Source organism: Oreochromis aureus, linkage group 3 (assembly GCF_013358895.1).
Source record: "Oreochromis aureus strain Israel breed Guangdong linkage group 3, ZZ_aureus, whole genome shotgun sequence".
Lineage (NCBI taxonomy): Eukaryota > Metazoa > Chordata > Actinopteri > Cichliformes > Cichlidae > Oreochromis > Oreochromis aureus.
The window spans coordinates 108,577,565-108,589,666 of record NC_052944.1 but is presented as its reverse complement, the minus strand read 5'-3'; the positions used below and the strand labels follow the sequence as shown (position 1 = coordinate 108,589,666).

At 40.4% G+C, this 12,102-nt stretch overlaps 1 protein-coding gene across 1 annotated transcript in view; it reads left to right on the top strand.

The window, feature by feature from the left end:
• LOC116333949 (NACHT, LRR and PYD domains-containing protein 3-like) overlaps positions 1-6,638 on the top strand; it is a 177,288-nt gene extending 170,650 nt beyond the window's left edge. The window contains exons 13-16 of the mRNA XM_039603652.1: positions 3,532-3,806; positions 4,902-5,015; positions 5,114-5,255; positions 5,846-6,638. Coding sequence (XP_039459586.1) covers positions 3,532-3,806; positions 4,902-5,015; positions 5,114-5,255; positions 5,846-6,153 — 839 coding nt within the window. The 3' untranslated portion in view covers positions 6,154-6,638. The remainder of the gene's footprint in view (positions 1-3,531; positions 3,807-4,901; positions 5,016-5,113; positions 5,256-5,845) is intronic.
• Positions 6,639-12,102: the final 5,464 nt, after the last annotated feature.

Below are 12,102 nucleotides of genomic sequence, written 5' to 3'. Positions count from 1 at the left end.
GTTTATTTATTAAGCTGTTTTCACAGACAAGCTGTCACAAAGCGCTGTACACAAATATTAAAATAAACAATACAATCAATAGACATTATACACAGTGTAAAGATCAAGAAAATAAAATACGTAGATCACCAAAAGGCTTGTTTGAACAGAAAAGTTTTTAACTGCTTTTTAAAAGAATCCACAGAGTCAAGCAAACGTAATTGTAGTGGTAAACTATTCCACAGCCTTGGTGCATTAGACTGAAAGGCTCCACCCCCCTTTTACGGGGAACAACCAACAGACTCTGAGTCTGAGCGGAGACGACGAGCAGCAGTGTATTTTATAAGAAGCTTGGAATGTAGCTGCCATCACTAGTGTGTGAATGTGTGTGTGAATGGGTGGATGACAGAATGGGTAAAGCACTTTGGGGTCCTTAGGGACTAAGTAAAGCACTATACAAATTAGAGATGGACCGATCCGATATTACGTATCGGTATCGGTCCGATACTGACCTAAATTACTGGATCGGATATCGGCGAGAAATAAAAAATGTAATCCGATCCATTAAATATCAAAAAAACACCTCACAAAACTTGTGACACGGCGTAACTCGGCTCATAACCGTAGCATGTCGGAGCAGTATGAGTCACGTGATTGAGCAGGCTGTGTGTATTTGTAGCCTCGCTAGCAAACCAGCATTTCATCTCCGAGGAAGTTATCCCAGAGAGAAGTAAAGCAAGTGTGTAAGTTCATCTCTGAATGTTTGTAAAGCATTCCCATGTTAAGCTTAACAACCGATATATGGAGCGACTGCCTCTCTCTCCCTCACCTTCCTGTCGCTACTTCAATCATGGAACTGCTTAATGATCAGCTGATCGGCTTTTCTGTTGCGAGTCCGTCTCTCTTCTTTGTTTTTGGCCCACTTTGCACCAGAAAGAGGAAACCAGCGGCTGAACAACAGCAGCACGTCTAACCTTGATAAGCTGTTGTTAGAATTTATTTAATATTACTTTCTAGACCAGGATCCTTTTCTACGTAGCTGACGGCTGGTAACTGTGCAGGGGCGGATCTAGCAAAGTTTAGCCAGGGGGGCCGATTGTGCCCCCTTTTCCCTGTTCATGCCCTAAGACATACTTTTCTTTCTTATTCTCATTTAAAATGTCTAGCTTTTAATAAATAATTATCTGAATCTTACACCCAAAGTTTTAATCTGATGTAAAATGTATAGAAGTCCATTACTGTATATAGTAACTGTTAAGTCTAATATACCCTAGTAAGCTATAGTACTTTTTCCTTTGGGAAGATACCATCTGTGCAGTCTGCAATTCTGTTGAAGAAAGATGTTGAATCTATTTAATTATTCTTGAAAAATAATTTAATTCTGTGCATTTTTTTTCACACTGCATCAAATTAAAGTTGATTACATCGATTGTGCATCATCAGGTGGAGGGTGGTTCTCTATTTTTTTTTTGCTGGGAGTTTGCAACCCTATTAGTTAGGTTGCTTAATATTTCTGCTAAGTACTCTTTAAAATACCAGAATAGGGAGGATGGAGCAGGTTTAAGTTTATTAGATTGATCAGTATTGCTGAACTATGAAATATTTTGGGTGCAGTGTATTTTTTACATACAGGTATAACAGAATAGCTTTAGTGTTGTTTTTTTTTAAACTTGAGTATGAACTTATACAAAATGCAGCAAGATATTGAAAAAACAGTTTTATTGATTAAAAAACACACTATATCGGATTCATATCGGTATCGGCAGATATCCAAATTTATGATATCGGTATCGGTATCGGACATAAAAAAGTGGTATCGTGCCATCTCTAATACAAATACAGGCCATTTACCATCTTATTGCTCTATTGGGATTGTATAAGTGGAGGAGTTCAGATGGATAGCTGGGCGCTAAATTGTTAAGAATTTTAAAAGTACACAAAAGAATTTTAAATTGTATACGATATTTAACAGAAAGCCAGTGTAAGTTGGCTAAAATTGGAGCAATGTGATCATAGATCACATGATCATAGAATTATGATAATCACATGTTTTGGAGACATTCCCACACAAACGAAGCAAAAACATATTCAGAATGATCATTTCAATTCAATAAAATTTTACTTATATAGCGCCAAATCATAACAACAGTCACCTCCAGGTGCTTTATATTGTAAGGTAGACCCTACAATGGTACATACAGAGAAAAACCCAACAATCATATGAGCCCCTATGAGCAAGCACACAGTGGGAAGGAAAAACTCCCTTTTAACAGGAAGAAACCCCCAGCAGAACCAGGCTCAGGGAGGGGCGGGGCCATCTGCTGTGATTGGTTGGGGAGAGAGAAGGAAGACAGGATAACAATCTAATAGCAATCTTTGAGCGTAGTGATCAGTGTGCTTCAGTAAAATTCTCCATCTGTTAAGATTCCTGTTGCTCACAATAAATACATTTACAAAGTAAAACATGCAGAGGAAACACTGCTGTGTTTACTGTAATAACATCTTTACAGCTGTTTTGGGGTTCAGTTCACTTTTTACTCACAGCCCTCAAACTTTGGATGTGTTTGTTTGACTTTGAAGATTGATTAGGATGACGTCACTTGATGAAAGTTGAAAGTAGAAAAACGAGAAAAGAATCAGAGCTGAAAGCTCCTGTTTTATTTTCTCCTTAAAACAGAGGCAGTTTTTATTACAGATATTTTGTTAATTTCATAGACTGTGTGCTGCTCTCTCTCTCTGCTAATAGGAATGAATGAAGCTCACGCAGCAGTCTCTGTTTCTCTCTTTCTCTCATCTTTAGGCCACAAATAATTCAAATCGGATATTTTTATATTATTTATGTATCTATATAATGTTTAAGTGATTGAGTAGTCTACATTGGTTTTCACAAACCACAGCAATCATGACAGAGGGGGTATTATTTTGTTTCACACATGTGCGTGTCATAAACTGAAGCTGTCGTATGTCGTTGAAACATCTATCATCCCTAGAGTTCCTGCGTCATAATAATGTTTGTCCGAGGTCAGCATTGGAGCTGACCAATCACATTGTTTGTGATGTTATAGCTTTGGAAAGTAGACGAAATGTATTTACATTGATCTCTCGTATAGCAAATTGATAGGAATTCCAGGTTTCTTCTTTAATCATTTGTAGAGTATAATAAATATATAATTTAGAGTTCCTGTTAGCCATACCTCAATCACTACCTATTTCACTTGGCTAGTGATAGCTTTTAATAGCTACTGCTATTTAAATGCTCCAATCATAATGTGATTGGTCACTTGCGATGTTGATTCTGGACGAACATTGTCATGATGATCTAGAAACAACAGCATCTCATGAGTCCATGATGTCCCCACAAAGGCTGTGCCTGATAGAAATAAGAAAACGAGACTTGGATCCATCACTGGCTTGGCTTCTCTTCAGCAGTGCTTGATGCATTGCCTAACCCAGGAAACCATCTCAGTGTTTTATATGTCAAATTAGATTAGCAATGTCATTGTAATGAGGTTTTGGGAGTCAAACAAATGTCTGCCTGCTCTGTTTTTACAGCTCTGCACTCCAACAGTTTGTCTGTCGTCCATATCTCTGATGGTGAGATGGAAATCCTTAAGCCCCTAAACATCACAGACACTCATGTGATTGTGGAAGTTACTCACCTCTCTTCCTTTGGCCTCGTCTGGCCTTTGGACATGCTAATGAGCTTATGGCACCAGGAGAAAACCATTTTGGGCCAAGTTTTGCTGTTCCTCCGTCCACCAAACCCCAGAACACAGACGCAAAACATCAATGTGTTTCTCCTGCCAAGGAACATCCCAGTGAAAGAGGTGAACATCTAGGGAAAGTTATACTTTCACTTATTTCAATCCTAACTCATCTCATCTTTTCCAGAGCTGCTAACAGGAGCTTAATTTAGTCAGCCTGTCCATATTCTGTCACTTCTCAGATATCGTTGTCTTTACAAAAATCTTCCAGCTCGTCCTAGGAATCATGGGGAGCTCCCAGACTAGCTGGGATTGTATATCCTGTCTGCATGTTTAAATCAGGTTCATGAACATGTTTTAAATAATACCATGGTACATTCTAAAGGGCGCTTATGCTGCAGAATAACCTAAGGTTGTATTACAGATCAGAAATCAACACTTTACATCCTACTGACCGATTAACTCTCCATCTCACCACTGGTTTTATGCCTGATTTAGATTTTTGTGGGGGGCCTTTGCAGAGACTTACATAAGTGGCCAAAGTTGTTGCTCACATTTTATGGTTGTGTTTATGTTTCTATTACAGTGTGGTCTCATATTTTATATGCAGTGCTAGGAAATTAAAAGAAAAAAACACAGGAATGTTTTTGGTGAGGCGATGATTGTTAGTGTGCATGGGAGGAATCAATGTTCCTGAAAAGGCCAATAACAATAATTGCAGGCTCTGTTTACCTGATGTGTAGTTACACAATATAATATATAATGTACATAGTATAATGTTAAAAGGGTTTTCCAGTTGCAATGTAAGTTACAACATAGATGGAACCAGTTAAAAAGAGGGTGCTTTATCCAAACCCACCAAAATCCTTTTCATGATTGGTCTATAGCAGGTTGCCACAGTCACCTATTTTTGGCATTAAAAAAAAAATCAACATGTGTATAAACACCTGCCAACTACTTACTGAACTGTAGAGAAACCTGAGAAAGTTCAACATGAAACAGATTGTTAGTCTTCTATTTAAAAACTACTCCTTACTGCTGCAACCACTATGGTTTAGATTTCCGGTGTACTTTGCTTTCTTGACAGTTTCACTGCCAGGTACAGTTTCCTTTACATGTCCCAGAAAACAAAGACAACCCATCAATATATGTATAATTGATGTGGGGATGTAAAATTACTAAAAATAACCCCTCAAATTACATTTGTTATATTTTAAGGTGAGTGGGAAGCATGGATATTCCAAACACATTCCGGCATCATCTGACTGTGAATTCTTCCAAGATCACAGATACCGTGTTCTCTGTCCAGTCGCCAGTAGAATCCAGCCTGCAGTGAGTAATTAATCTCTTTGTGCTGGAGCCCTTTGACTCTGACATTCTTCACTCAGAGGACTCTGGGTGTGACAGAAACACTTGCACTGTGTTTGCAGGAGAAAAAATTTCACCCTGGTTTTGGACCAAACTACCATCCAACATTTGAGGTGCGCCTTCCTGCAAACACTGAAGAAATGCCAATAACAGTCCAGGACCAAGTGCAGACAGAGGTCTGGAGATGGGACACTGATCTAACCGGTAACATCTCTAACATCACTCCACCTAATCCACTATATCAGAAATAATTAGGAAATGTGGTCCACATGGCTTTTCATTAATGATCAAGGATCAAAAGCAAGTATTCTTCCTCCTTCATTCTTCTCTTCTTCTTTTGGCCACTCTATTTAAGATCATCTGTCTCCATCTCCATATCCTGGTATCCTCCTTTGTCACGCCAACCCTCTGTACGTCCTCCTTCACTGTATCCATGAATCTTCTTTGAGGTATGCCTCTTTTCCTCTTTGCCTGGCAGCTCCATCTTCATCATCCTTTCTCCCTCCTCTGCACATGTGCAAACTTCTCAGCCTCTCTGTCAGCGAGCTATCCTGCTGATGGACTCGTTTCTGATCCTGTCTGCTCTCTCATGATAAACATTAAATTAAATTGTATCTGCTGATTTTGAATTTGTCTCCAGCCACGTTTCATGATTCATGCTGTTATTGGTCGAGTGTCTGAAGATCAGCGACGTGCATTGATGATTGATTACCTGCAGAGATTTCTCTGGATTCAACAAAGCTTAGACTGTTCTGTTATCAAGAAATATCTCTTCTTTTTTGCTTGGTCCTCAGATGTTCAGAGCAGAGACAATCAGCTGAGGCTGCAGAGCCTCCCACCAAACAAGCGTCTGTTCTCAGTTCGGATTCAGTTTGTGGAAAAGGTGTCGGATTCGACTCTGAACCAGCTGCTGGACAGGCTGCTCCAAGAAGAAATTATAATTATGGAGGAAATGGAAGCAGCCAGAATCAAACCCAGGGCTGACCGAGCTCGACATGTTATTGATGTGGTGCGAAACAAAGGAGAAAGAGCCAGCTCATGCCTGATTGATGCTCTCCGTATGTTGGATAGACACCTTTTTGACACCCTCGGCCTCAGCTAAGGTGGAGCTTCAGCTGGATCTAAACATTAAATGCTTCACTCATCATACATCATCATACTTTTTAACTGATGGCACATAAAAGCTTTGAAAAGTGTATCTCAGGACCTGTCCAGACCCGCCCACTTCATATTGTGGTATCAGTGGTTTTTGTCCACAGATTCTTGAAATTGCTGAATTTCACTGTTGCTGGGTACCATCCTGCTGTGTCTGGTTGTGAGTTACTTCCTGTGTGCATATGATTGTAATGTCATGATGGCAGCTGAAACCCAAAGCTGTGGACTTGGATTTGGCTTTATTTCTGCTTGTCTTCATCATTGCCCTGTTGGATTATAATTCTGTGAAAGACAGTTGGTTATGGGTTCCATGTATGCCCTGCCTGCTAGCATCTCGCAGACTGCTGTTATGTGCTGGATTGTCTCTGGGGCATCTTTACACAGCCTGCACCTGGGGTCTTGCCTGGTGTGATAGACCCCAGCCTCTATGGATCTTGTGCTCAGAGCTTGGTCCTGTGCTGCCATGATTAGTGCCTCTGTGCTGTCTTTCAGTCCAGCTTTGTCCAGCCACTGGTAGGATTTCTGGATGTCTGCTGTCTGCTGGTGGTACATACTGTGCAGGGGCCTGTTCTGTTCTTCCATAATGGTGCCTCCTCTTCCTCCTCATTCTTGGGTTTCTGCTGCCTGAGGTATTCACTGAGCACGCAGTCGGTTGGGGCCATGTTCCTGATGTATTCGTGGATGTTTGTTGTCTCATCTTGGACTGTGGTGCTGACACTCATCAGTCCCCGGCCTCTTTCCTCTCGCTTAGCGTACAGCCTCAGGGTGAAACCCTCCATGCATGGTCAGGAGCTTTCTATATTGGCCAAACACAGAAAGGTGTTTTTGTTCAGATGAGCCCAGAGAAGAAACACGAGTGTTCACAGACATCAGAAGCTCAGAGAGGTGAAACATGAGGTTGGAGTCCTCATCAGTATTCAGAAGAGCTGCTGTGAAACCCTGAGTACTCATGACAGACTCTGATGGCACAAACACATCATGATTCAAACATGAAGACAAACATGGAGCTCCTGATCCTCCTGCATGAGAACAAGCTGACATGAGAGTGTCTCCCTGTCACAGTGACAAGAACACAGCTGCTGCTCACAGTCATTAAACTGACCTGAGGTCAGCTGCTAGGACGTCTCTGTGCTCCTTACATATGAACCATGTGACCTCACATCAGTGCTGTGGATGACTGTAGTCATAGAAGAGTAGAGCTGTAGCAGGTGGTGTGAGGAGGAGGTGGTGTATTCTAGTTAACTGCTGTTAACTGCTGTAATTAAACCTATACTGAAAAAGGACAATCTTGACAAGACACAAATGAATAACTACAGGCCGATCTCAAATCTCCCATTTTTAAGTAAGATTATTGAAAAAGCAGTTTCTCAACAGCTCAATTACTTCTTAAAACAGAATAACTGCTATGATGCCTTCCAGTCAGGTTTTAGACAGAACCACAGCACTGAAACCGCTCTGACCAAAGTGTTTAATGACATATGTCTGAATACAGACAGTGGAAAAATGTCAGTCTTAGTTTTACTGGATCTCAGTGCAGCATTTGATACAGTTGACCACAACATATTACTCAAACGACTGGAGAACTGGACAGGTCTTTCAGGAACTGTACTAAACTGGTTCAAAACATACTTAGAAAACAGGAAATACTTTGTATCAATAGGTAACTTCACATCTGAGCAGACAAGTATGACATGTGGAGTTCCCCAAGGTTCCATCTTGGGACCCCTTCTGTTTAACATATACATGCTCCCACTGGCACAGATTATAAAGAACAACAAAATAAACTATCATAGCTACGCAGATGACACACAAATATATATCACAATGTCACCAGGAGACCGAGGCCCTGTACAGGCTCTTGGTAAATGCATTGAGGAAATTAATGACTGGTTGTGCCACAATTTTCTCCAGCTAAACAAAAATAAAACTGAAGTAATAGTCTTTGGTGCCAAAGAAAAACGATTACAGGTCACCAGAGAACTTCAATCTATACACCTAAAAACCACAAACCAGGCGAGAAATTTGGGTGTAGTGATGGATGCAGACCTAAACTTAGAAAAACACAGTAAGACAATAACAAAATCAGCTTACTATCACCCCAAGAATATTTCAAGGATAAAAGATCTGATGTCTCAACAGGACCTGGAAAAACTAGTCCATGCATTCATCTTTAGTAGGCTTGATTACTGTAACAGCATCTTTACAGGTCTACCTAAAAATCAGTCAGACAACTACAGCTCATTCAGAACTCTGCTGCTCGAGTCCTCACTAAGACCAAAAAGTGGACCACATCAGTCCAGCTCTGAGGTCTTTACACTGGCTGCCTGTCCATCAGAGGATAGACTTTAAAGTTCTGATGCTGGTCTATAAAGCTCTGAATGGTATAGGACCAAAATACATCAGTGACCTCCTGACCCAGTATGAACCTTCCAGATCCCTCAGGTCATCTGGATCTGGTTTTTTATCAGTCCCCAGAGTCAGAACCAAACACGGAGAAGCTGCATTCAGCTTTTATGCTCCTTATATCTGGAACAAACTCCCAGAAAGCCTCAGATCAGCTGAAACACTCAGTTTATTTAAATCCAGGTTGAAGACTCACCTATTCTCAGCTGCATTTGAATAAAGCACCAAATCCACACTTAAGTTTAAATTTCAAAACCTACTTTTTAACTACTGATTTTATCTACTGTTTTGATATTTGATTTTATATACTGGTTTGTTTGTTTGTTTGTTTGTTTGCTTGCTTGTTTTAATCAAATTTAAATCATGCTTTTTATTTGTTTTTGTTTTTAATGTCTCTGTAAAGCACTTTGAATCACCTTGTTGTTGAATTGTGCTATATAAATAAACTTGCCTTGCCTTGCCTTGCCTTAACGCAGTACTGAAACACTCCACCAGAGGGCGCTGTTAAGTCCTTATTGTAACACAGTTACTGTGTGCAGTTAGACTTCATACATAATCTGCACTTATTTCCATCAGACATGCTGTCAGTAAATGATTGGTTTCTATTGATTCTACTTCCTGTTGACTAATTTGATGACAGTGAAACAATCACAGCTGATTGTGGGATGATGTAAACTGTCACTGTTACATTCAGTGTGTGTGACATAATGTTAGTGCAGCCTGATAACAGCCTGGTTATGATGCTGTTAGAAACACATGAACGTGTCCATAGATCAGTGTGTGTTTAACATGAGAGCTTCAGCCCTGCTGATGTGTTCAATAAAGACATGCAGGAAAACTGATGAGACTCTGAAATAACTCTTTATATTTATAATGTAACTCTGCATCAAAAGAACAACAAAGGATCCCAGACAGGTTTATGTGAACAAAGACGATTCTGATGTTTCTGTGTTTCTAACAGTTTGACATTATTAGTAAACAGACTGCAGTGAACAGGATTTATAAAGAGCTTATATATAAAGATATGACAGCTGTTTGTTGATCACTCTGTGTTTGGACCTGATCAGTCCAGCTGTTTACTTGAAATATGTTCATTTACCTGTTCTGTTATATTTATGTTCTTGTCTCTGTTGAAAAACACATTTTAATGTCCCTCAGATTTTTCTCCCAGATGAATAAATATAAAATGACACAAACTGACTGCAGCTACTTTTTGTCCTTTCTGTCAGAAACCTTCATGTGACTCATGAGAGACACGTTTCAGCTGTTTGTGACAGATCAGAGGCCAACAAGTCATTTATAACACTTTCAATCGTTGTTTAGCACAAACACATGTTGACACAGCAGCGGGGCCGCAGTGAGACTCAGAGCCAGGAGATAAAAGCTCCTGTTTGACCACAGCCTCAGTTTGTTCCTGCACTTCAAACACTTCCTGTTGTTGACTGGGTGGAGTCAGGAAGCCAGCGAGGCCCTGCAGGACTGAGACTGCAGACTGGGACGTGCTCTGTGATGGAGATCAACAGCATCACTGACTGTTTCTGTGAGGACACCATCATCCCAGCAGGGCTGTTTCCCAACAACAAGCCTGGACCATCAGAGACCTGAAGCTGCTGCTGAATGAAAGAAGAGGATCTTCAGGTCTGGAACAAGGACGAGCTGAGAGTGTTAATAACGTTACTAATGTTCAGTTACACTTTACTAGGTCACATCTGTGACACACGTCACTTAAATAAAGAAGGAAATATTGGCTCTGTTTTATCTGCTGGGCCCAAAAGTGACTCCCGTATTTAAACTGCTATGAATAACTTGTTGGTCTATAATATGTGAAACATGTGTCAAATGTCTCCATCATGAAAGATATCAGGTCATCTTGAACCACAAAAACATTCCCATCATGAGGTAGAAGCTGGAATCAGTTTGTTGCAGAGGGACGTTTATATATCCCATATTTATCCAGTTAAAGTCACATTGAAATTCAAAATGTCTTTTCAAGAGTCGTCTGTCCAAGAGGAGCAGAAACAAATATAACAACAGTTATTTAAGCTGTTTTAAAGGCCACAAAGGAGCAGATTGGTTATAATGCAGCTGCTTCAGAGGAATAAAGATGAAACACTGTTTTTATTTCATGTGTAACACCTTTCAATGATGTGTTGACTAAAGTCTATTGACCAGTATAAGTAAAGACATCACACACACACGCATGGAAACACTGAAACCTGTTTTTGGTGCAGCAGTGGTCCCAGCTGCTGGCCTTTATCTAGACTGGGTCGGCTGCTTATCTCAATATAATCAATGTTTAAAGTTCTCAGTGTTTCTGTGTTGTTTTCAGATAGGATCTCCCAGCATCATCACTGTGCTGTCCAATCATTGTGTGCTAGGTTACCCTTATAGTGCGATGTGTGTTTGCACAAAGAGAAGCATGTGTGTCAAATATAAATAAGCACAGAACAGAAAAAAGCTGCCAGTTTCTTCTATTTAGAGTCAAGTTAGTGTTTTGTGTCTTTGTTTGAGGCCTAATGTCAAGCAGAGGTGTGTGTAACTGGACTGCTCTGTTATATGTGTGAAATGTGTGCTTCTCTTCAGCATCATCTTCGTCACTGCTGATTCCTTTGCGTCATCATGTGTTGAGAAGAGAGAACAGTTATAACGGAGGAGCAACAGGAAGCCCTGAAATCTGCATCCAACAAGGAAGTGTTGGCTCACCAGTGATCCCAGCAGAGCCACTGGTTTGGCTCCAGTTGTTATAGATTCAATGATGTTGTTCCTAGAGATACATGTTAGCATCTTTATTGTAGTAAAGTCTTGTAATGTGAAGCTAGAAACAAGGCAGGAAACAGCTCCATGATCTGATCTTAATGATGTTGTTTTTATTTCTGTCTTTCAGAACTGGATTGAAACTATCAAAGGTCTAAAAACAGCCTCAACCCTCCCAAAGACAAACTTTACACACGTCATCTTTCAGCTACAATCTTTGTTGCAGGGATCTTCTGCCAAACAAGGCTGAGAGAAGATTTCTTACAGCTGTCATGTTGATGCTGTTTCAATCTTTGGGCAAACACACTCATATATTAGGGCTGATATCAGGGCTGCACAAGTTCTTTGTGTTTGTGATCATGAATAATAGAAGTGTGCCTGTTGAAGATCATGTTTGCTACATGATTATATGTCCTGTTATTGTTCTGTATTATATTCAGCTTTCAGCATCCTTTCCCAGCCCCCTGTTACACCATCCATACAAAGCCAATCTGACTGTGAGCCAATGTGTTTGATAGTTTGTGTTGGATGCAAAGTCCACTGAGCTCTTTGTCATTTAGAAACTCACGATCGACACAAACACAGTGAACACAAAGCTCCAACTGTCTGACAACAACAGGAAGGTGACACGTGTGAAGGAGGTTCAGTCATATCCTGATCATCCAGACAGATTTGATTCTTGGGCTCAGCTGCTGTGTAGAAATGATCTGACTGGTCGCTGTTACTGGGAGGTCGAGTG